This window comes from Rana temporaria, chromosome 1 (genome assembly GCF_905171775.1).
Source record: "Rana temporaria chromosome 1, aRanTem1.1, whole genome shotgun sequence".
Taxonomy (NCBI): Eukaryota; Metazoa; Chordata; class Amphibia; order Anura; family Ranidae; genus Rana; species Rana temporaria.
The window spans coordinates 152,981-178,480 of NC_053489.1; the positions used below are offsets into that span (position 1 = coordinate 152,981).

Sequence of the window (25,500 nt, forward strand, 5' to 3'; positions counted from 1 at the left end):
TCTATACACAGAGACAGGAAAAAGTATTCATACCCCTCTATACACAGAGACAGGAAAAAGTATTCATACCCCTCTATATACAGAGCCTGGAAAAAGTATTCATACCCCTCTATAGACAGAGCCTGGAAAAAGTATTCATACCCCTCTATACACAGAGCCTGGAAAAAGTATTCATACCCCTCTATACACAGAGCCTGGAAAAAGTATTCATACCCCTCTATACACAGAGACAGGAAAAAGTATTCATACCCCTCTATATACAGAGACAGGAAAAAGTATTCATACCCCTCTATACACAGAGACTGGAAAAACTATTCATACCCCTCTATAGACAGGGCCTGGAAAAAGTATTCACACCCCTCTATAGTCAGAGACAGGAAAAAGTATTCATACCCCTCTATATACAGAGACAGGAAAAAGTATTCATACCCCTCTATAGTCAGAGACAGGAAAAAGTATTCATACCCCTCTATAGACAGGGCCTGGAAAAAGTCTTCATACCCCTCTATAGTCAGAGACAGGAAAAAGTATTCATACCCCTCTATACACAGAGACAGGAAAAAGTATTCATACCCCTCTATAGACAGGGCCTGGAAAAAGTCTTCATACCCCTCTATAGTCAGAGACAGGAAAAAGTATTCATACCCCTCTATAGACAGGGCCTGGAAAAAGTATTCACACCCCTCTATAGTCAGAGACAGGAAAAAGTATTCATACCCCTCTATAGACAGGGCCTGGAAAAAGTATTCATACCCCTCTATAGACAGAGCCTGGAAAAAGTATTCATACCCCTCTATAGACAGAGCCTGGAAAAAGTCTTCACACCCCTCTATAGACAGAGACAGGAAAAAGTATTCACACCCCTCTATAGTCAGAGACAGGAAAAAGTATTCATACCCCTCTATAGACAGGGCCTGGAAAAAGTCTTCATACCCCTCTATAGTCAGAGACAGGAAAAAGTATTCATACCCCTCTATAGACAGGGCCTGGAAAAAGTATTCACACCCCTCTATAGTCAGAGACAGGAAAAAGTATTCATACCCCTCTATAGACAGGGCCTGGAAAAAGTATTCATACCCCTCTATAGACAGAGCCTGGAAAAAGTATTCATACCCCTCTATACACAGAGACAGGAAAAAGTATTCATACCCCTCTATAGACAGGGCCTGGAAAAAGTCTTCATACCCCTCTATAGACAGAGCCTGGAAAAAGTATTCATACCCCTCTATACACAGAGACAGGAAAAAGTATTCATACCCCTCTATAGACAGGGCCTGGAAAAAGTATTCATACCCCTCTATAGACAGGGCCTGGAAAAAGTATTCATACCCCTCTATAGACAGGGCCTGGAAAAAGTATTCATACCCCTCTATAGACAGAGCCTGGAAAAAGTATTCATACCCCTCTATACACAGAGCCTGGAAAAAGTATTCATACCCCTTGCAATTCCCCACATTTTGTCCTGTTACAGCCAAAAACTTATTTTATTGGGATTTTATGTGAAAGACCAACACAAAGTGTCACATAATTGTGAAGTGGAAGGAAAATTATACAAATAAATATGTGAAAAGTGTGGGGGGGAGGGGCATTTGTATGGCGCCCCCTTTACTCTGATAACTAAAATCTAGAGGAACCAATCGCCTTCAGAAGTCCCCTAATTAGTAAATAGAGTCCCCCTGTGTGTCATTAGGGCCCCTTTCACTCTTATACGTCTTGTCTCATGATTTGGGACGGCAAAGTCGCATGACAAGTCATTCTCCATGATTTTTAATGACTACCTTTCAGATTAGCACAACTTTAAGTCGCGCCGACTTGCCGACTGCCGACTTCAAAGTAGTCCCTGCACTATTTTTTTTCCGGTAATAAAGTGGTTGTAAACCCTTACAGACCCCTTTCACCTCCAGGTGAGCCTAGATTAAGGGTTACCTCTAGGTGCTCAAAATATCTACACAGTTTAGAAGATATTCGTAATTTCCCCGAACAATGCCGTCTTCTGCGCAACGCGATGTCTTGAAAGGGCACGCCGTGCCGTTTCAAGCTGGGGTCATGCCATGACTGGCAACTAACACGCGCATGCGTGGGAGTGACGTCACGCAACCCCGGCCAGCCACAGAGCCAGAGTTTGCGGCCCCCGGTAGGAAGAGAGGTGAAGAATGGACGCTTCCAGCCAGCGAGGAAATCGGGAACACCACAGGCTTCGGTTTCAGGTAAGTGACATATAATGGGCTACTATGCGGTGCAATACTAGCCCGTTATGCTTTACCCTTTGCAGGGAAACAAAGAGGAAGTAAAACCCATCAGGGGTTCCCTCTCCAAGAGCATAACAGGCCTTTCGGTCTGGTATGGATTTTAAGAGGAACCCCTACACCGAAAAAACAGCCTGGGGGTCCCCCCAAAGTCCATACCAGACCCTTATCTAAGCACGCGACCCGGCCGGTTAGGAAAGGAGGTGGGGACGAGCGAGCGCCCTCCCCTCCTGAACCGTACCAGGCCTGCATGCCCTCAACATGGGGGGGCTGGGGGTGGGTGGCTATTGCGCCCCCCCCCCCACTTCAAAGAACCTTGTCCCCATGTTGATGAGGACAAGGGCCTCTTCCCGACAACCCTGGCCGTTGGTTTTCGGGGTCTGTGTGAGGGGGGCTTATCAGAATCTGGGACCCCCTGTTAATAAGGGAGCCCCAGATCCCGGCCCCCCACCCTATGTTAATGAGTATTGGGTACATTGCACCTGTGACAGACCTAGCCGGGACAGAGGCTTTTGAAGAGGACTGAATTTTAAAGTAATTTCTTAGCCAGCTGCGGGAGTCTCTTCCGACTTTTTCTGCCTCCTCCGGTTCTTCTCCCTCTGTCCGGTGTCTTCTGCTCCTCCAGTTCTTCTCCCTCTGTCCGGTGTCTTCTGCCTCCTCTGGTTCTCTCTCTGTCCAGTGTCTTCTGCCTCCTCCGGTTCTTCTCCCTCTGTCCGGTGTCTTCTGCCTCCTCTGGTTCTTCTCTCTCTGTCCAGTGTTTCTTCCTCCTCCGGTTCTTCTCTCTCTCTCCAGTGTCTTCTGCCTCCTCCGGTTCTTCTCCCTCTGTCTGGTGTCTTCTGCCTCCTCCGGTTCTTCTCTCTCTGTCCAGTGTCTTCTGCCTCCTACGGTTCTTCTCCCTCTGTCCGGTGTCTTCTGCCTCCTCCGGTTCTTCTCCCTCTGTCCGGTGTCTTCTGCCTCCTCCGGTTCTTCTCTCTCTGTCCGGTGTCTTCTGCCTCCTCCGGTTCTTCTCCCTCAGTCCGGTGTCTTCTGCCTCCTTTGGTTCTTCTCTCTCTGTCCGGTGTCTTCTGCCTCCTCCGGTTCTTCTCCCTCAGTCCGGTGTCTTCTGCCTCCTCTGGTTCTTCTCTCTCTGTCCAGTGTCTTCTGCCTCCTCCTGTTCTTCTCCCTCTGTCCAGTGTCTTCTGCCTCCTCCGGTTCTTCTCCCTCTGTCCGGTGTCTTCAGCCTCCTCCGGTTCTTCTCCCTCTGTCCGGTGTCTTCAGCCTCCTCCGGTTCTTCTCCCTCTGTCCGGTGTCTTCTACCTCCTCTGGTTCTTCTCCCTCTGTCCGGTGTCTTCAGCCTCCTCCGGTTCTTCTCCCTCTGTCCGGTGTCTTCTACCTCCTCTGGTTCTTCTCCCTCTGTCCGGTGTCTTCTGCCTCCTCTGGTTCTTCTCTCTCTGTCCAGTGTCTTCTGCCTCCTACAGTTCTTCTCCCTCTGTCCAGTGTCTTCTGCCTCCTCCGGTTCTTCTCTCTCTGTCCGGTGTCTTCTGCCTCCTCCGGTTCTTCTCCCTCAGTCCGGTGTCTTCTGCCTTCTCCTGTTCTTCTCCCTCTGTCCGGTGTCTTCAGCCTCCTCCGGTTCTTCTCCCTCTGTCCGGTGTCTTCTGCCTCCTCTGGTTCTTCTCCCTCTGTCCGGTGTCTTCTGCCTCCTCTGGTTCTTCTCCCTCTGTCCAGTGTCTTCTGCCTCCTCCGGTTCTTCTCCCTCTGTCCGGTGTCTTCTGCTGGGTCTCCTCCACTATCTTGTGCTCTTTTGCCCGTTTTTGCCTGGTCTTCTCCATTGTCTTCTTCCCTCTGCTCTTCTTCCGATGTTGACTCGACGCTCTAATGCCGGGTGCGCGGTGTGCATCGGCTTAAATTGGCATGGGGCAGGGTTACTGTGTGACATGATTTGGAGGCCCCACCCCTGATGACGTCAACGCCAGGGGCATAATTGGTGGTGACGTCATAAGGGGTGGGCCTCCGGTGACCCCACCCCATGCCAATATAAGTATTGGCACATCGGGCATTACAGCGGAAGAGAGCGTAGAGTCAACATCGGAAGAAGAGCAGAGGGAAGAAGATGACGGAGAAGACCAGGCAACAGCGAGTAAAAAAGCAGAAGACAGGGGAGGAGACCCGGCAGAAGACAAAGGGAGAAGAACCGGAGAGCCGGAGAGGGGAGAAGACATCATCGGATGAGGCAGAATAGCCGGAGAAGAAGACGGAAGAGACCCCCTGGAGCTGCCTAATAAATTACTTTAAATACCTGTGTATAGTCCCGGTGAATAGGTAGAAGTACAATACCCATATTCATTCACGTAGGGTGGGGGTGGGATCTGGGGGCCCCCTTATTAAAGGGGGCTCCCAGATTCCGATGAGCCTGCAGATTCCGACAACCAACTGCCAGGGTTGTCGGTAAGAGGCCCTTATTGTCATTAACATGGGGACAAGGTGCTTTGGGGTGAGGGGCGCCACCCCCCCCCCCATGTTGAGGGCATGTGGCCTGGTACGGTTCAGGAGGGGGGGCACTCGCTCACCCCCACCCCCTTTTCTGACCAGCCTGGCTGCGTGTTTGGATAAGGTTCTGGTATGGATTTTGGGGGGACACCCCCACAGTTTTTCGGCGTAGGGGTTTCCCCCTTTAAATCCTTAGCAGACCAAAGGGCCTGGTTTGCTCCTGGAGAGGAACCCATGACGTTTTCTTATTAAAATTTGGTGTGGAGTTCCCCCTCAAGATTCATACCAAACACAGTGCCTGGTATTGTCGGGGATCAGAAGTCAGATCCAAAGCAGTACGACTGTCGTGTCGTACCAGTGTGAACCCCGGCCTTAATCTCAGTATAAATACAGCTGTTCTGTGAAGCCCTCAGAGGTTTATTAGAGAACCTCAGTGAAAAAAACAGCATCATGAAGGCCGAGGAACACACCAGACAGGTCAGGGATTAAGTTGTGGAGATGTTTAGCAGGGTTAGGTTATTAAAAAAAAGCTTATCTTCCCCCTTCCCATTAACACGATAACAACATTTATTAGCTTTCTATTTTCATGATATATCTTATTTTATCTCAAGTGATGTCATTACTGGGTCTCTGTGCTTCTCTATGCAATGCCGGCAGATCATGGCTGGTTGGAGGGGCCAGCATGGGGCCAGATCATGGTTGGTGGGAGGGGCCGGAGTCAGTCTGGAAGAGTGGGCGTTCCTAGGCGGACTGTATTAACATTCATAACATTCAGCTCCTCTTTCTCCGGCTCTTCTTGATGTGTCTCCTCTTTCCCCGGCTCTTCTTGATGTGGCTCCTCTTTCTCCGGCTCTTCTTGATGTGGCTCCTCTTTTTCTCCAGCTCTTCTTGATGTGGCTCCTCTTTCTCCGGCTCTTCTTGATGTGTCTCCTCTTTCTCCGGCTCTTCTTGATGTGGCTCCTCGGTTCCTCCGGCTCTTATTGATGTGGCTCCTATTTCTCCAGCTCTTCTTGATGTGGCTCCTCTTTCTCCGGCTCTTCTTGATGTGGCTCCTCTTTCTCCGGCTCTTCTTGATGTGGCTCCTCTTTTTCTCCAGCTCTTCTTGATGTGGCTCCTCTTTCTCCGGCTCTTCTTGATGTGGCTCCTCTTTCTCCGGCTCTTCTTGATGTGGCTCCTCGGTTCCTCCGGCTCTTATTGATGTGGCTCCTATTTCTCCAGCTCTTCTTGATGTGGCTCCTCTTTCTCTGGTTCTTCTTGATGTGGCTCCTCTTTCTCCGGCTCTTCTTGATGTGGCTCCTCTTTCTTCGGCTCTTCTTGATGTGGCTCCTCTTTCTCCGGCTCTTCTTGATGTGGCTCCTCTTTCTCTGGCTCTTCTTGATGTGGCTCCTCTTTCTCCGGTTCTTCTTGATGTGGCTCCTCTTTCTCCGGCTCTTCTTGATGTGGCTCCTCTTTCTTCGGCTCTTCTTGATGTGGCTCCTCTTTCTCCGGCTCTTCTTGATGTGGCTCCTCGGTTCCTCCGGCTCTTATTGATGTGGCTCCTATTTCTCCAGCTCTTCTTGATGTGGCTCCTCTTTCTCTGGTTCTTCTTGATGTGGCTCCTCTTTCTCCGGCTCTTCTTGATGTGGCTCCTCTTTCTTCGGCTCTTCTTGATGTGGCTCCTCTTTCTCCGGCTCTTCTTGATGTGGCTCCTCTTTCTCTGGCTCTTCTTGATGTGGCTCCTCTTTCTCCGGTTCTTCTTGATGTGGCTCCTCTTTCTCCGGCTCTTCTTGATGTGGCTCCTCTTTCTTCGGCTCTTCTTGATGTGGCTCCTCTTTCTCCGGCTCTTCTTGATGTGGCTCCTCTTTCTCTGGCTCTTCTTGATGTGGCTCCTCTTTCTCCGGTTCTTCTTGATGTGGCTCCTCTTTCTCCGGCTCTTCTTGATGTGGCTCCTCTTTCTTCGGCTCTTCTTGATGTGGCTCCTCTTTCTCCGGCTCTTTTTGATGTGGCTCCTCTTTCTCCGGCTCTTCTTGATGTGGCTCCTCTTTCTCTGGCTCTTCTTGATGTGGCTTCTCTTTCTCCGGTTCTTCTTGATGTGGCTCCTCTTTCTCCGGCTCTTCTTGATGTGGCTCCTCTTTCTTCGGCTCTTCTTGATGTGACTCCTCTTTCTCCGGCTCTTCTTGATGTGGCTCCTCTTTCCCCGTTTTTTCTTGATGTGGCTCCTCTTTCTCCGGCTCCTCTTTCTCCGGCTCTTCTTGATGTGGCTCCTCTTACTCCAGCTCTTCTTGGTGTGTCTCCTCTTTCTCCGGTTCTTCTTGATTTGGCTCCTCTTTCTCCGGCTCTTCTTGACGTGGCTCCTCTTTCTCCGGCTCTTCTTGATTTGGCTCCTCTTTCTCCGTTTTTTCTTGATGTGGCTCCTCTTTCTCCGGCTCCTATTTCTCCGGCTCTTCTTGATGTGGTTCCTCTTACTCCAGCTCTTCTTGATGTGGCTCCTCTTTCTCCGGCTCTTCTTGATGTGGCTCCTCTTTCTCCGGCTCTTCTTGATGTGACTCCTCTTTCTCCGGCTCTTCTTGATGTGGCTCCTCTTTCTCTCGTTCTCATTGATGTGACTCCTCTTTCTCCGGCTCTTCTTGATGTGACTCCTCTTTCTCCGGCTCTTCTTGATGTGACTCCTCTTTCTCCGGCTCTTCTTGATGTGGCTCCTCTTCCTCCGGCTCTTCTTGATGTGGCTCCTCTTTCTCCGGCTCTTCTTGATGTGGCTCCTCTTTCTCCGGCTCTTCTTGATGTGGCTCCTCTTTCTCCGGCTCTTCTTGATGTGGCTCCTCTTTCTCCGGCTCTTCTTGATGTTGCTCCTCTTTCTCCGGCTCTTCTTGATGTGGCTCCTCTTTCTCTGGCTCTTTTTGACGTGGCTCCTCTTTCTCCGGTTCTTCTTGATGTGGCTCCTCTTTCTCCGGCTCTTCTTGATGTGGCTCCTCTTTCTCCGGCTCTTCTTGATGTGACTCCTCTTTCTCCGGCTCTTCTTGATGTGGCTCCTCTTCCTCCGGCTCTTCTTGATGTGGCTCCTCTTTCTCCGGCTCTTCTTGATGTGGCTCCTCTTTCTCCGGCTCTTCTTGATGTGGCTCCTCTTTCTCCGGCTCTTCTTGATGTGGCTCCTCTTTCTCCGGCTCTTCTTGATGTTGCTCCTCTTTCTCCGGCTCTTCTTGATGTGGCTCCTCTTTCTCTGGCTCTTTTTGACGTGGCTCCTCTTTCTCCGGCTCTTCTTGATGTGGCTCCTCTTTCTCCGGCTCTTCTTGATGTGGCTCCTCTTTCTCTGGTTCTTCTTGATGTGGCTCCTCTTTCTCCGGCTCTTCTTGATGTGGCTCCTCTTTCTCTGGTTCTTCTTGATGTGGCTCCTCTTTCTCCGGCTCTTCTTGATGTGGCTCCTCTTTCTTCGGCTCTTCTTGATGTGGCTCCTCTTTCTCCGGCTCTTCTTGATGTGGCTCCTCTTTCTCCGGCTCTTCTTGATGTGGCTCCTCTTTCTCCGGTTCTTCTTGATGTGGCTCCTCTTTCTCCGGCTCTTCTTGATGTGGCTCCTCTTTCTTCGGCTCTTCTTGATGTGGCTCCTCTTTCTCCGGCTCTTCTTGATGTGGCTCCTCTTTCTCCGGTTCTTCTTGATGTGGCTCCTCTTTCTCCGGCTCTTCTTGTTGTGGCTCCTCTTTCTCCGGCTCTTCTTGATGTTGCTCCTCTTTCTCCGGCTCTTCTTGATGTGACTCCTCTTTCTCCGGCTCTTCTTGATGTGACTCCTCTTTCTCCGGCTCTTCTTGATGTGACTCCTCTTTCTCCGGCTCTTCTTGATGTGGCTCCTCTTTCCCCGTTTTTTCTTGATATGGCTCCTCTTTCTCCGGCTCCTCTTTCTCCGGCTCTTCTTGATGTGGCTCCTCTTACTCCAGCTCTTCTTGGTGTGTCTCCTCTTTCTCCGGTTCTTCTTGACGTGGCTCCTCTTTCTCCGGCTCTTCTTGATTTGGCTCCTCTTTCTCCGTTTTTTCTTGATGTGGCTCCTCTTTCTCCGGCTCCTATTTCTCCGGCTCTTCTTGATGTGGCTCCTCTTACTCCAGCTCTTCTTGATGTGACTCCTCTTTCTCCGGCTCTTCTTGATGTGGCTCCTCTTTCTCTCGTTCTTATTGATGTGACTCCTCTTTCTCCGGCTCTTCTTGATGTGACTCCTCTTTCTCTGGCTCTTCTTGATGTGACTCCTCTTTCTCCGGCTCTTCTTGATGTGGCTCCTCTTCCTCCGGCTCTTCTTGATGTGGCTCCTCTTTCTCCGGCTCTTCTTGATGTGGCTCCTCCTTTTCTCCGGCTCTTCTTCATGTGGCTCCTCTTCCTCCGGCTCTTCTTGATGTGGCTCCTCTTTCTCCAGCTATTTTTGACGTGGCTCCTCTTTCTCCGGCTCTTCTTGATGTGGCTCCTCTTTCTGCGGCTCTTCTTGATGTGGCTCTTCTTTCTCCGGCTCTTCTTGATGTGGCTCCTCTTTCTCCGGCTCTTCTTGATGTGGCTCCTCTTTCTCCGGCTCTTCTTGATGTGGCTCCTCTTTCTCCGGCTCTTCTTGATGTTGCTCCTCTTTCTCCGGCTCTTCTTGATGTGACTCCTCTTTCTCCGGCTCTTCTTGATGTGGCTCCTCTTTCTTCGGCTCTTCTTGATGTGACTCCTCTTTCTCTGGCTCTTCTTGATGTGGCTCCTCTTTCTCCGGCTCTTCTTGATGTGGCTCCTCTTTCTCCGTTTTTTCTTGATGTGGCTCCTCTTTCTCCGGCTCCTCTTTCTCCGGCTCTTCTTGATGTGGATCCTCTTTCTCTCGTTCTTATTGATGTGACTCCTCTTTCTCCGGCTCTTCTTGATGTGACTCCTCTTTCTCCGGCTCTTGTTGATGTGGCTCCTCTTTCTCCGGCTCTTCTTGATGTGGCTCCTCTTTCTCCGTCTCTTCTTGATGTGGCTCCTCTTTCTCCGGCTCTTCTTGATGTGGCTCCTCTTTCTCCGGCTCTTCTTGATGTGACTCCTCTTTCTCCGGCTCTTCTTGATGTGACTCCTCTTTCTCCGGCTCTTCTTGATGTTGCTCCTCTTTCTCCGGCTCTTCTTGATGTGGCTCCTCTTTCTCCGGCTCTTCTTGACGTGGCTCCTCTTTCTCCGGCTCTTCTTGATGTGACTCCTCTTTCTCCGGCTCTTCTTGATGTGACTCCTCTTTCTCCGGTTCTTCTTGGTGTGGCTCATCTTTCTCCGGTTCTTCTTGATGTGGCTCCTCTTTCTCCGGCTCTTCTTGATGTGGCTCCTCTTTCTCCAGCTCTTCTTGGTGTGTCTTCTCTTTCTCCGGCTCTTCTTGATGTGGCTCCTCTTTCTCCGGCTCTTCTTGATGTGGCTCCTCTTTCTCCGGCTCTTCTTGGTGTGTCTCCTCTTTCTCCGGCTCTTCTTGATGTGGCTCCTCTTTCTCCGGCTCTTATTGATGTGGCTCCCCTTTCTCCAGCTCTTCTTGATGTGGCTCCTCTTTCTCCGGCTCTTCTTGATGTGGCTCCTCTTTCTCCTGCTCTTCTTGGTGTGTCTCCTCTTTCTCCGGCTCTTCTTGATGTGGCTCCTCTTTCTCCGGCTCTTCTTGATGTGGCTCCTCTTTCTCCGGCTCTTCTTGATGTGGCTCCTCTTTCTCCGGCTCTTCTTGATGTGGCTCCTCTTTCTCCGGCTCTTCTTGATGCGGCTCCTCTTTCTCCGGCTCTTCTTGATGTGGCTCCTCTTTCTCAGGCTCTTTTTGATGTGGCTCCTCCTTTTCTCCAGCTCTTCTTGATGTGGCTCCTCTTTCTCCGGCTCTTCTTGATGTGGCTCCTCTTTCTCCAGCTCTTCTTGGTGTGTCTCCTCTTTCTCTGGTTCTTCTTGATGTGGCTCCTCTTTCTCCGGCTCTTCTTGATGTGGCTCCTCTTTCTCCGGCTCTTCTTGATGTGGCTCCTCTTTCTCCGGCTCTTCTTGGTGTGTCTCCTCTTTCTCTGGTTCTTCTTGATGTGGCTCCTCTTTCTCTGGTTCTTCTTGATGTGGCTCCTCTTTCTCCGGTTCTTCTTGATGTGGCTCCTCTTTCTCCGGTTCTTCTTGATGTGGCTCCTCTTTCTCCGGTTCTTCTTGATGTGGCTCCTCTTTCTCCGGTTCTTCTTGGTGTGGCTCCTCTTTCTCCAGCTCTTCTTGATGTGGCTCCTCTTTCTCCGGCTCTTCTTGATGTGGCTCCTCTTTCTCCGGCTCTTCTGGATGTGGCTCCTCTTTCTCAGTTTTTTCTTGATGAGTCTCCTCTTTCTCTGGTTCTTCTTGATGTGGCTCCTCTTTCTCCGGCTCTTATTGATGTGGCTCCTCTTTCTCCGGCTCTTCTTGATGTGGCTCCTCTTTCTCCGGCTCTTCTTGATGTGGCTCCTCCTTTTCTCCGGCTCTTCTTGATGTGGCTCCTCCTTTTCTCCAGCTCTTCTCAATGAAGGCGGCCCAAAGTATTTGTTCCAAGTGGCACAGTCCCCCCCCCCCCATGTGTAATGGTGCAAAAATACATCCCGGTATAAAAAAATGTGTGCCAGAAGTCTGAAGAATATGAGGGAAATGGGGCCCTTTCCCAGAGGGGGATCGGTGACACTTCGCTGGGCTTCTACCTTGGGGTGGAATTCATATGAATATATAAAAAATGAATAAAATGAGCGATTGGTTAGAAAAGGAGACAAACAAGTGTCCATTGGATAAAGAGGAGCCCGGAGAGAGAGGCCCAGAGAGAGAGGAGCCCGAAGAGAGAGGGGACCGGAGAGAGAGGAGCCCGGAGAGAGAGTGGAGCCCGACGAGAGAGGCCCGGATAGAGAGGAGACTGGAGAGAGAGGAGCCCGGAGAAAAAGGAGCCCAGAGAAAGAGGAGCCCGGACAGAGAGGGGCCCAGAGAAAGAGGAGCCAGAGAAAGAGGAGCCCAGAGTGAGAGGAGCCTGGAGAAAGAGGGGCCCGGAGAGAGAGGGGCCCGGAGAGAGAGGGGCCCGGAGAAAGAGGAGCCAGAGAAAGAGGAGCCCAGAGAGAGAGGAGCCTGGAGAAAGAGGGGCCCGGAAGGAGCTGCGGTGGCTCAACGCGATTGGCACTGCGCTGACAAGCCATTCACCTCTGCAGCTAGAGGTTCGGATCCCGGTCTCGGCTTCATGTGAATTGAGTTTGGTGGTCTCAGCCCGGCTCCCGGTGGGTGTGCTATGCAAGGTAAGCCTGTGCTTAGTATGCCCACCCCCCCCTCCCACAAAAACCACCACACCTACACACGCACTCTAAATTGGGTTAACACACGCACATTGACCACGCGGTCTCTAAAGAGAGGCGAAGGACTAATGGGGCTGGTTGAGCGGGCTAATCCTCTCACTCCCTTATAGGGAGTCCCTCTGCCCCGTTGGGCTTCAAAGCGGAGCAGGTAGGGCGGGCTGTGTGGGAGGACCCCCTCACACCCGCCATTGCCACCCGGGGCATGGAGAAAGGTGGCAGATTGCCTCTGGGGGAGGCCTGCCTACTCCCAACTCCTGCAGTCCGGCTCCTCTCTCGAGTACACGCACAAAATACACTTTAAAAAAAAAAAAAAAAAAAAGAGGGGCCCGGAGAGAGAGGAGACGGAGGAAAAGGAGCCATAGGAAGTGGACCCCGGAGAAGGAGGAGCCCAGAGAAAGAGGAGCCCAGAGAAAGAGGAGCCCGGAGAATTAGAGTGAAATTAGTGGCCATCATTTGGTGAGGGAATTCCAGCTGGAAAACCCGTCATGAAAGTAATATTACCCCATTAATGTGCAGATATTGGTGGTAATGAAAAACAAATACCCAAACAGTGAAGAAAATAAACAGAACCAAACCCAAGTGAATGCCATTGGGTGCCAGTGTCGGCCCATCCATTAGGGGCATGTAGGCGCCGCCTCCCCCTATCCATGCGCCTGGCCCCCTGATCTACATACAGGGCGCCAGACCATAGATTCCAATGGCGGGGGGTGTATTTTGTGGAAGCACATGATTGGAGCCAGAGGCTCTAATAGGCCTCATAAAAGGGAGGGCTCAGGGCACAGAGCACTGCGCCCTGCAGCCCACCCAGTTGTGTGACATAGCGAATGAATATTCACTATCCCCACACTAATCCTCCTCCCGGGCCAATCAGGAAGCGTGTCTGAGACCCGTCACCCTATTGGCTGAAAGGACAGGCGATCCTATTGGACGCCTAGTAGGAGGATCGCACTAGAACACGCTACCGCCACCCATAGGACACGCCCGCCTGCTACCTAGATGGGGTAAGTGCCGGACTTACCCCCTCCGTCCTATTGCGGGTGGGGGAGAGTCGTGGGTGCCACTGACCGACCGGGGGGGCTTCATCTGTCTAAAAACACAATATAACATTGATTGGTGGGCAGCGATTGATGAGTAATTGTCAGTCAAGCTATCACAGGCGTTGGTAATGAAGGGGGTTCTATGGTGTCCGGCACTCGAGGGGTTAAGACGAGAAGCTCAATAAACCAATTCCCACCGACTGGAATGTGACCGCCGCACCCTACAGATCCCATGGCTCTCTGCTGCCGCCTGCAGGCTGAAAGTGGAATTATTATTCGTGATACGTTCAATACTCTCCCTCCCTCCATGCGGTGTGAGGTCATAAGACATACAAACCAGAGGAGAAAAAACTGAGAAAAACGCAAAATAAATTCAAAACTGAATACATAAATACACCAAAAACATCTGAGGACTCACTGAGAAGAGTCCCTGGAGGGAATGGAGGGGGGAGGGGGAGAGATAAGGCTTTCTATGAGGTTTGGTCAGATAGTGGAGGAGGAAGCGGCGATGAATCAGTAATCTGTATATAAGGTCCTATTCTATCCGTATAAAGTTCTACGTCCAGTTGTATGTAGTTTAGTCAGTGGTATGTAGTAGGTCCAGTCGGGTCAGTGGTATGTAGTAGGTCCAGTTGGGTCAGTTGTATGTAAAGGGGCCAGTTGTGTGTAGTAGGTCCAGTCGTGTGTAGTAGGTCCAGTCGGGTCAGTTGCATAAAGGGGTCAGTTGTGTGTTGTAGGTCCAGTCGTGTTTAGTAGGTCCAGTTGTGTGTAGTAGGTCCAGTCAGGTCAGTGGTATGTAAAGGGGCCAGTTGTGTGTGTGTGTTGTAGGTCCAGTTGTGTTTAGTAGGTCCAGTTGTATGTAGTAGGTCCAGTCAGGTCAGTGGTATGTAGTAGGTCCAGTTGTGTGTAGTAGGTCCAGTTGTGTGTAGTAGGGCCAGTTGTGTGTAGTAGGTCCAGTCGGGTCAGTAGTATGTAGAATGGACAGTTGTGTGTGTAGTAGGTCCAGTTGGGTCAGTTGTATGTAGAAGGGTCAGTTGTGTGTAGTAGGTCCAGTTGTGTGTAGTAGGTCCAGTCGTGTGTAGTAGGGCCAGTTGTGTGTAGTAGGTCCAGTCGGGTCAGTAGTATGTATAATGGACAGTCGTGTGTGTAGTAGGTCCAGTTGGGTCAGTTGTATGTAGAAGGGTCAGTTGTGTGTAGTAGGTCCAGTTGTGTGTAGTAGGTCCAGTCGTGTGTAGTAGGGCCAGTTGTGTGTAGTAGGTCCAGTCGGGTCAGTAGTATGTAGAATGGACAGTTGTGTGTGTAGTAGGTCCAGTTGGGTCAGTTGTATGTAGTAGGTCCAGTTGTGTGTAGTAGGTCCAGTCGTGTGTAGTAGGGCCAGTTGTGTGTAGTAGGTCCAGTCGGGTCAGTAGTATGTATAATGGACAGTCGTGTGTGTAGTAGGTCCAGTTGGGTCAGTTGTATGTAGTAGGGTCCAGTTGTGTGTAGTAGGGCCAGTCAGGTCAGTGGTATGTAGTAGTTCCAGCAGTATATATAGGGTGGGCCAGACGTATATATTGTATGGCTCTTCTCCCTTGAGTATACTCTGAGGGCTCCCAGTACTTGGCCCCGGTTGGAGACCACCATTCTTAGACACAGAGCTTTTAATTAATAACCTCCGATGTCCACCAGACGTCTTCTGCCTGCACTACACAACCCCCCCCCCCCCAGCTCAATGTCCCAGGAGCCCAATGGAGGTGCTGAGAGTTATTGATCACAAATGGCCAATGGGGATGAAGATCCAGCTGTTGTTCCTCACACATGGCCAAGGTCCTCCTATAGGGGTCCACGTTCCACCTCCCCGGCTTCTCTCTATGGAATGAGGTTTCTCTCCAACAATCAAGTGACATCAAAATTGGTCTTTGCGGAGTCCACGTGTCCATGCCAGGCTGGCGGTGTCACTGAGGCCGAGATGCACTCCTGGTCACCAAGGTGGCTTGTTAGCCGTACAGGAGCTGGCAGGTACCTGGATCCAACGGGGTAACAGGAAGACAGAGTCCAGAACAGGCACGAGGGTCAAACCCATGAGACAAGTCCATGAGCAGACCGAGGGTCAAGGCAAAGGAGACTGGTGGCAGATCCAGGAACAGGCTGAGGGTCAAGGCAAAGGAGACTGGAGGCAGATCCAGGAACAGGCTGAGGGTCCAGGCACAGGAGAATGGAGGCAAATCCGATAACGGGCTGAGGGTCAAGGCACATGAGACTGGAGGCAGATCCAAGAACAGGCTGAGGTTCAAGGCAAAGGAGACTGGAGGCAAATCCGATAACAGGCTCAGGGTCAAGGCACAGGAGACTGGAGGCAAATTTGAGAACAGGCTGAGGGTCAAGGCAAAAGAGACTGGAGGCAGATCCAAGAACAGGCTGAGGGTCAAGGCACAGGAGACTGGAGGCAAATTTGAGAACAGGCTGAGGGTCAAGGCACAGGAGACTGGAGGCAGATCCAGGAACAGACTGAGGGTCAAGGCACAGGAGACTGGAGGCAGATCCAAGAACAGGCTGAGGGTCAAGGCAAAAGAGACTGGAGGCAGATCCAAGAACAGGCTGAGGTTCAAGGCACAGGAGACTGGAGGCAAATTTGAGAACAGGCTGAGGGTCAAGGCAAAGGAGACTGGAGGAAAATCCGAAGACAGGCTGAGGGTCAAATACCGAAGATAAGAAGCAGTCTGTAAAGCAAGCCAAGGTTCAGGTCCAGGAGGAGATCAGAGCAGGTCAAGGCCAATCGGGTTTCACAACAGGTAATCAAAAAAATAGGAAGCAGAGAGATAATCCCGCGTTTTGTCTGTGGAATGAAGCAGCTTTTATAGGCCAACCAGGGGCTCATGGTTTATGCGTGTGCTAGTGCGTATGTGCGTGTGCCGTACAGTTGCGCCGCGTGTGTGCCGAAGCAGGCAAGCGGTGATACTGACAGGATATCGGATATTCCAACCGCTGACAACTACAAACAAGACGAGACTCGTGTGATTGCTGAACATGGAGCATTTATTAGAAGCAGAATACAAGTCTTATATACAGTAGAAGAGGAGGTTCCCCCTCCTGCTCATATTACTCTAACAATACACCTGTAACCAGAAACATAAATTTACATGAGCTAATTAACTAATCCCTTAAATCAGGATGTCACTACAGGTCAGACTTGTTGTCACCGAGCTTCACACAGTAGATGATACATTATCATAAGTATAACACAGGACACCTTCTCACAATAGCAGGAGTCGGCCCATCTCCTACATTGTACAGAGGCCAATGTGATCGGCTCTCTCACCTAACATGTGGAGTTCAGAATCAAACAAACCAAGAATAGTCTTTACATCTATCCTGGGAGATATTGTGGAGAAATTTTACTGTCCAATTTTAAGGAATCCGAGATATATTTTCTCAGTCCCCCTGTGCCAGGATGGGAATGCCAGGATGGGTGGCACAGGGTGACTTAGACATAAGAGGTGCATGGGGAGCTGAACCAAGGGTTTCCCAACCATTCCAAGGGATTCTGGGTCTCCTCTTTCTGAGCCCCCCCTCCGTACATGTCTACAGTCTTTTAACAAAGGTTAGGCCGTTTATCAGAAACCCCCCCCCCCCCGTCCCGCCTATTGGTCTGTTCTGAGTAATTCCAAATTCTCCAGAGACGCCGCCGTCGGCGCTGTCAGGTGACCGGCGAGTAACAGCTGCTGTCCCCGGCGATGAGTTCAGACGTCTTCTGTGTCGTTATATAAAATTACCGCATCCAGAGAAGACTCCGGTGATTTGTCACAGATCGCGTATCATCTCCCCGATGCCAAACCCAGGCCCACCACCACCCTCCGGCCTCCCATCTGTGGGCACAAGTGTGAGGCGTCCCGTCTACCAGAATAGCAAAGGGTGGCTTGTGGCGGATTGAGTTATAAATGTTCCTTTCATCCGAGGGGGTGAATATAACCCCCCCCTCCCATCCATCCCTCACCAGAGCAATAGAAATTCCAGGAAGGAGGAAGAAAACACGGGGATGGGGTGGGGGAAGGGTGAGGAAAACACGGGTATGGGGTGGGGACAGGGGGAGGAAAACACCGGGATGGGGTGGGGGAAGGGGGTAGAAAATGTGGGGATGGGGGAAGAAAACATGGGGGTGGGATGTGGAAGGGGGAAGAAAACACGGGGATGGGGTGGGGGAAGAAAACACGCAAATGGGGTGGGGGAAGAAAACACTGGGATGGGGTGGGGGAAGAAAACACGGGGGTGGGGAAGGGGGAAGAAAACACGGGGATGGGGTGGGGGAGCCGTCACGACATTATCTGGAACATTAGAAGCTGTGAGACGTGATGTCGGGGATCTGGGGTTGGGAGGAGATAATCAGCACATTTTATGTTCCCGGAGTCCGGAGATGATAGAAACTTCCGGAGATTAATTCTGAAGATGCGCCGTAGGCTTTCATGTCTCTGCACCTCACCCTACGACACCAACACTGGAAGGAGACATCGGAGCATCGCCAACGGATGAAAACCTCAGAGGAGGCCATTTTATTCCTCCGAAACCCCCAGAGACCTCTCCATCGTTCCTCAACTCCAGTCCTCCAGGCGCCCCAACAGGTCATGTTTTCAGGATTTCCCTTGGGTGAAATGGCCGTGGTAATTACTAAGGCGGCGAAACTCATCAAAGCACCTGTGCAAAATAATGGCGAGCCTGAAAACATGGCCTGTTGGGGGCGCCTTGAGGACTGGAGTTCAGAAACACTGATGTAGAGAATGAGGACCGGCCAAGAGAGGGGGCTCATTATTGGCCCCCTTCTCTCATAGAGGGGGGAGGGGTATTCCACCATGGGAACTATTCGGGGGATTCGAGTTTTTTGGAGATTTCTGTATTTTCAGAGTTTTTTTGGCTGTAAATAAGAACCATAGACGATACGGAACCATAGACGATACGGAACCATAGACGATACGGAACCATAGACGATACGGAACCATAGACGATCTCGGCGGCACATATCAGGATATTTATGAGATCCGTGTCTCGTGCTTCACATTCATCTCCCGATCGGATCAATTCGATTGGTTCTCGCCGCCATCTTTCCAGTGTACAGATCTGAGGTGCGTAGAAGGAGGAGAAGAGCCCGCGAGACGGAGGGCGGTCAGACCCAGACTTGTAGGGCAGAGCCGGTGTCCTGCCGAGAAAGGTCCCCCCGGCGGATTTTGCCCCGCCCCCCCCCTGTACTGCGCAGACGCTTGCCTCTGAACATGCCTCTCTAGGCGGCGCCGGCGCACACTTCTGACCTCCAGGCTCATTCCTCACCTTCCCCGGGGACATGGAGGCCGAGCGAGCGAAGCAAGGACATAAGGCCGACTGGCCACTTACAGCGAGGTCCACGCAGGCGCCGCATGTTCGGCTATTTTTAAGCGCTTGTGCAGTACAGGGGGGGGGGCATAATCCGCCGGGGGGGCACACTCATCAGCAGAACACCGGCCAGTGCCTGGAGGTGGAGGAACTCATTCTTATCTCATAATAATAGTAATAATCGCAGGAGAAGTTATTTATTCATCCGTACAAAGTGTGCCGATGTGTCTGCATGTCTGCGTGTGGCCTTGTTTTGGGGAGGATAGAAGGAGCAATGGGTGGATGGATAGAAGGATGGATGGATGGATGGATGGAAAGAGTGACGGATGGTAAGATGAATGAGTGGAAGGACGGCGCTCGGGCGGATCAAATAATTCCTAGAAAGGTATTTCGGGGATAAATATTGAAATGAATTTTCTGTGGCATGTTTGGAAATTGTTTATCACTTTATCCATTTCTTGTGTCTTTACTTCCGTGGCTGATGGTGTTCCTCATGACTTTCCCCCCGTGGCTGATGGTGTTCCCCATGACTTTTCCCCCGTGGCTGATGGTGTTCCCCATGACTTTTCCCCCCGTGGCTGATGGTGTTCCCTATGACTTTTCCCCCCGTGGCTGATGGTGTTCCCCATGACTTTTCCCCCCGTGGCTGATGGTGTTCCCCATGACTTTTCCCCCCGTGGCTGATGGTGTTCCCCATGACTTTTCCCCCGTGGCTGATGGTGTTCCCCATGACTTTTCCCCCCGTGGCTGATGGTGTTCCCCATGACTTTTCCCCCGTGGCTGATGGTGTTCCCCATGACTTTTCCCCCCGTGGCTGATGGTGTTCCCTATGACTTTTCCCCCCGTGGCTGATGGTGTTCCCCATGACTTTTCCCCCCGTGGCTGATGGTGTTCCCCATGACTTTTCCCCCCGTGGCTGATGGTGTTTCCCATGACTTTTCCCCCGTGGCTGATGGTGTTCCCCATGACTTTTCCCCCGTGTCTGATGGTGTTCCCCATGACTTTTCCCCCCGTGGCTGATGGTGTTCCCCATGACTTTTCCCCCCGTGGCTGATGGTGTTCCCCATGACTTTTCCCCCCGTGGCTGATGGTGTTCCCCATGACTTTTCCCCCCGTGGCTGATGGTGTTCCCCATGACTTTTCCCCCCGTGGCTGATGGTGTTCCCCATGACTTTTCCCCCCGTGGCTGATGGTGTTCCCCATGACTTTTCCCCCCGTGGCTGATGGTGTTCCCCATGACTTTTCCCCCCGTGGCTGATGGTGTTCCCCATGACTTTTCCCCCCCGTGGCTGATGGTGTTCCCTTTGACTTTTCCCCCAGTGGCTGATGGTGTTCCCCATGACTTTTCCCCCCGTGGCTGATGGTGTTCCCTTTGACTTTTCCCCCCGTGGCTGATGGTGTTCCCTTTGACTTTTCCCCCCGTGGCTGATGGTGTTCCCCATGACTTTTCCCCCCGTGGCTGATGGTGTTCCCTTTGACTTTTCCCCCCGTGGCTGATGGTGTTCCCCATGACTTTTCCCCCCGTGGCTGATGGTGTTCCCTTTGACATTTCCCCCCGTGGCTGATGGTGTTCCCCATGACTTTTCCCCCCGTGGCTGATGGTGTTCCCCATGACTTTTCCCCCGTGGCTGATGGTGTTCCCCATGACTTTTCCCCCGTGGCTGATGGTGTTCCCCATGACTTTTCCCCCCGTGGCTGATGGTGTTCCCCATGACTTTTCCCCCCGTGGCTGATGGTGTTCCCCATGACTTTTCCCCCCGTGGCTGATGGTGTTCCCCATGACTTTTCCCCCCGTGGCTGATGGTGTTCCCCATGACTTTTCCCCCGTGGCTGATGGTGTTCCCCATGACTTTTCCCCCGTGTCTGATGGTGTTCCCCATGACTTTTCCCCCCGTGGCTGATGGTGTTCCCCATGACTTTTCCCCCCGTGGCTGATGGTGTTCCCCATGACTTTTCCCCCTGTGGCTGATGGTGTTCCCCATGACTTTTCCCCCCGTGGCTGATGGTGTTCCCCATGACTTTTCCCCCCGTGGCTGATGGTGTTCCCCATGACTTTTCCCCCCGTGGCTGATGGTGTTCCCCATGACTTTTCCCCCCGTGGCTGATGGTGTTCCCCATGACTTTTCCCCCCGTGGCTGATGGTGTTCCCCATGACTTTTCCCCCCGTGGCTGATGGTGTTCCCTTTGACTTTTCCCCCCGTGGCTGAGAACTCTACACGTGGCTCTGGTCTGTGGCTCTTTTCCTGAGATTGGTGGCATTCTATGTGTCTGGTGACATCGGATGAGGATTTTGCGCAGTGGCCGATGGCTGTGTGGCTTTGTACTTCTCTAATGTCCTGTACACACGATCGGTTCATCCGATGAAAATGGACTGATGGATTCTTCCATCAAATATCCGATGAAGCTGACTTTCATCAGTCGTGCCTACACACAGGGCCGTCTTTACCGCAGGGCAAACAGGGCAGCTGCCCAGGGCCCTGTCACTGTTAGGGGCCCAAAGCCCGCGTGCTGCTCGCAAATCGGCGCTGAAAATCCCCAAACAGACAGACAGTGTCTGTCACTGTCATCAGCGGCGCGCCGCGCACAGCCAGTGTCAGTGCTGCATTTTATTTAGATCGAGGAGCCGGAGCGGGCTGGGCCGCAGGTGGACGGGGCCTTGTGTTCCACTGACGCTCTGGCCCTGCCCCTTGCTATGCGCGCAGCGTGCGCAGTGTTCAGTGACCAGTGTACCTGATTGGAGGAGCGGGGGAGGAGAAGTGAGAGATCAGAGTGAGACCGCGGGGTGCAGCTGCCTGGTGGTTCCTGCTTGTTATGCTTAGTCAAGTGAAACTACTAGACTAGCACTAGCAGCGTGTGTGAGACTGTCACTGTGGACGGTGGAGAATTGATCGGAGGCTGGAGCTGAGCTTGCCAAGACAGGACAAGGTAAGGTCCCTATCCCCATGCCATGCCATGTGTAAAATAGAAGAACTTTTTAAAACACTGACCAGACCTGCAATGCATGCCATGTGACATGGCATGCATTGCAGGTGCAGGTCTGGTCAGGGTTTTAAAAAGTTCTTCTATTTTACACATGGCATGGCATGGGGGTAAAGAGCAAAATTGCATTGGGGGGGCCCAAACCATATTAAAGACGGCCCTGCCTACACACCATCAGTTAAAAAGCCGATTGTGTCAGAACGCGGTGACGTAAAACACAACGACGTGCTGAGAGAAATTAAGTTCAATGCTTCCGAGCATGCGTCGACTTGATTCTGTGCATGCGTGGATTTTTAACCGATGGTCATGCCCATGACCATGTTTTTTCGTTTTCATTTTTTTGTTTTCGTTTTATCGTTTTTTTAACCATCAGATAATTTTAAAACAAGTTCCTAGTTTTTTAACCGATGGATAAATAACCGATGGGGCCCACACACGATCGGTTCGTCTGATGAAAACGGTCCATCGTGTGTACGCGGCATTACTGATAATATTCAGTTCAGCTTCACCCCTCTGGTGACAATTTTTGTGTCTCTTCATCTGTGACTGGCGACATTCTGTGTGGTGTTTCTGGTGTGGCTGATGATGGTCTGTGGGGCTTCTCCACCAACCTCAATTGTGTTATAGCATGACTTTTCCATTGTGGCTGATGACATTCTGCGTGGCTCCTCTCTTGTGGCTGATGACATTCTGCGTGGCTCCTCTCTTGTGGCTGATGACATTCTGCGTGGCTCCTCTCTTGTGGCTGATGACATTCTGTGTGGCTCCTCTCTTGTGGCTGATGACATTCTGCGTGGCTCCTCTCTTGTGGCTGATGACATTCTGTGGGGTTATTCCAATGTGGATGATGGCACCCTATGTGGCACCCTATGTGGCTTTTCTAATACATCTGATTTCATTCCGTGTATCTTTTCCCTTGTGGCTCGTGATATTTTGTTTGGCTCTTCCAATGTTGTGGACACATTCTGTGGGGCTCTTCCCATGAGGCTGGTGGCATTCAGTGGGGCTCTTCCCATGAGGCTGGTGGCATTCTGTGGGGCTCTTCCCATGAGGCTGGTGGCATTCAGTGGGGCTCTTCTCCTGTGACTGGTGGCATTCAGTGGGGCTCTTCTCCTGTGACTGGTGGCATTCAGTGGGGCTCCTCCCATGAGGCTGGTGGTATTTAGTGGGGCTCTTCCTCTATGACTGGTGGCATTTAGTGGGGCTCTTCCCATGAGGCTGGTGGCATTCAGTGGGGCTCTTCCCTTGAGGCTGGTGGCATTCAGTGGGGCTCTTCTCCTTTGACTGGTGGCATTTAGTGGGGCTCTTCCCATGAGGCTGGTGGCATTCAGTGGGGCTCTTCCCATGAGGCTGGTGGCATTCAGTGGGGCTCTTCCCATGAGGCTGGTGGCATTCAGTGGGGCTCTTTGCTATGTTTGGTGGCATTCAGTGGGGCTCTTTGCTATGTTTGGTGGCTTTCTGTGTGGCTTTTCCCTTTGATGGATGGAGGTCTCTTTGGCTCTCCATGGGGTTTATGATGCCCCCCCATTGGCTCTCCACCTGTTGCTGATGTCACTTTGTGTTTATTCTTCTCCAGTTACTGATAATGTTCTCCGTGGCTCCTCCCTTGTGGCTGATGATGTTCAATATTAGATACAAGTTCAGATTTTATTCAATCCATAAAATGTAAATAACATTCAACTAGAGAAGAGAAATCTTTATAGAGTCTCCGGGAAATGTTCCCCGGGGGAGGGAGGAGCCTCTCTGAAGGACCCCAATTGGTGGGAATTCGATATCCGTGGCTTCCAAACATAGAAAACTTTGTATCTCATTTATCAGACAAATGTTTTATGTTCTTTTCCTGAAGGAAATCGGAAATTTTACTTTTTACATTTTTATTCATGGACTTGTGACTGATAACAGCGACTACAATTACATTTGTTGTGTTTTCTTTCTCTATGAATAAATGTCATTTGAGTTTTACTAAATAATGTTCTTTTTTCTTCTTTTCTTCATCATTTGATTATATCATCATCACCATCATCATCCTCATCATCATCATCATCCTCATCCTCATCATCATCATCATCCTCATCACCATCATCACCATCATCACCATCCTCATCATCATCATCATCATCATCACCATCCTCATCCTCATCATCATCACCATCACCTCCACCATCATCACCATCATCACCATCCTCATCATCATCATCATCATCATCACCATCCTCATCCTCATCATCACCATCATCATCCTCATCATCACCATCTTTATCATCCTCATCATCATCATCATAATCCTCACCATCATTATCATTATCACCATCATCACCATCATCATCATCATCATCATCATCCTCATCATCACCATCATAATCCTCACCATCATTATGACCATCATCACCATCATCATCACCATCATCATCACCATCACCATCATCACTCTCCTCACCATCATCACCATCTTCTTCATCATCATCACCATCCTCACCATCATCACCATCATCACCATCCTCATCATCATCACCATCCTCACCATCATCACCATCCTCACCATCATCACCATCCTCACCATCATCAACATCCTCATCATCATCACCATCCTCATCATCATCACCATCCTCATCATCATCATCACCATCACCATCACTGTCATCATCACCCTCATCATTACCACCTTCACCATCGTCATCATCACCATCATCATCATCATCATCACCATCATCATCATCCTCATCATCATCATCACCATCATCGCCATCATCATCACCACCACCACCTTCACCATCATCCTCACCATCATCATCATCATCACCACCACCATCATCATCACCACCTTCACCATCACTGTCATCATCACCCTCATCATTACCACCTTCCCCATCACCACCATCATCTTCATCATTACCACCTTCACCATCATCACCATCATCGCCATCTCTTCATTCCCACTCGAAGGGCGCGAGCCGCTCGGCTCATTTGGACACCGGCCGACTTCTAAGAAGAGACGCAAGTCGCGGACGGCCTTCACCAACCATCAGATCTATGAACTGGAGAAGCGTTTTCTCTACCAGAAGTACTTGTCCCCCGCGGACCGGGACCACATCGCCCAGCAGCTGGGACTCAGCAACGCCCAGGTGATCACCTGGTTTCAGAACCGGCGGGCCAAGCTAAAAAGGGACCTGGAGGAGATGAAGGCCGATGTAGAGTCCCTGAAGAAGATCCCTCCTCATGCTCTGGAGAAACTGGTCTCCATGCCGGAGGTTGGGGTGGGAGACGAGGACGAGGAGGCCATAGGAAGAGGATGTTCTCCAACCTCACAAGGACTTTACCTCCATTCTCCTCGGGGTTCCTCCATGGAGCGCACAGCCGATGAGTTCTCAGAAGAAGAAGAAGAAATTGAGGTGGACATTTAGGGGGGAGGGTACTCGTGATACGGGACAGCATTGAATCTTCTGTTGGGGGAGGGCTAAGGTGCAGTCCCATCAGTAACCTGGAAGGAAACACAATCGCCCATCAATTACTATGACCACCAGGTCCATGACCTATGACCTATGGTCTATGACCACCAGGGGGCACACCGGCGAGTTCCTAGTCCATGGACAATTGGGGCGTCTCAAGTCCTGAGAATTACACCCGGAGAGATAAGAGCTCAGAATAGGCAAAAACCCCTTCCACCAGTAATGAGGTCCTGGTATAAATCTCGGGTGTCCGGCATTGGCTGAGTATAACGGGGGGAGGGGCTTCGTTATCTGATTGACCTTTAGATCTATAGAATGAATAACACTTATATGTGAGCTGTTGGTGCTGCCCCCCCCCCCCCCCGATTGTTTATATGGAATAGAAAATCCATCAAGGGTTTTTTTAGCAGCAAAAAAGTATATTTTACTTGAATAGCAATCAATATTTGTAAAACGTTTCACATGATATCCCTACGCATTACGACCTAATTATTGGTCTTCTTCAGGGGTTGTTTTTATGAGAAAAAAGAGAAATACTCTCTGAAGAAGGCCAATAATTAGAAAGGTCGAAACACGTAGGGATATCAAGTGTAGGGATTACATAAAACCCATGGTATTAGCGTAGAGTGTCACATGATATCACTACGTGTTTCTACCTAATTATTGGTCTTCTTCAGGGGAGAAATACACGCATTGATAAAAACACCCCTGAAGAAGGCCAATAATTAGAAAGGTCGAAACA

At 50.9% G+C, this 25,500-nt stretch overlaps 1 protein-coding gene across 1 annotated transcript in view; it reads left to right on the top strand.

Annotated features, from left to right (window-relative positions):
- LOC120917089 (transcription factor LBX2-like) overlaps nucleotides 1-25,500 on the top strand; it is a 42,020-nt gene extending 16,520 nt beyond the window's left edge. Inside the window, exon 2 of the mRNA XM_040328148.1 lies at nucleotides 24,256-25,500. Coding sequence (XP_040184082.1) covers nucleotides 24,256-24,713 — 458 coding nt within the window. The 3' untranslated portion in view covers nucleotides 24,714-25,500. The remainder of the gene's footprint in view (nucleotides 1-24,255) is intronic.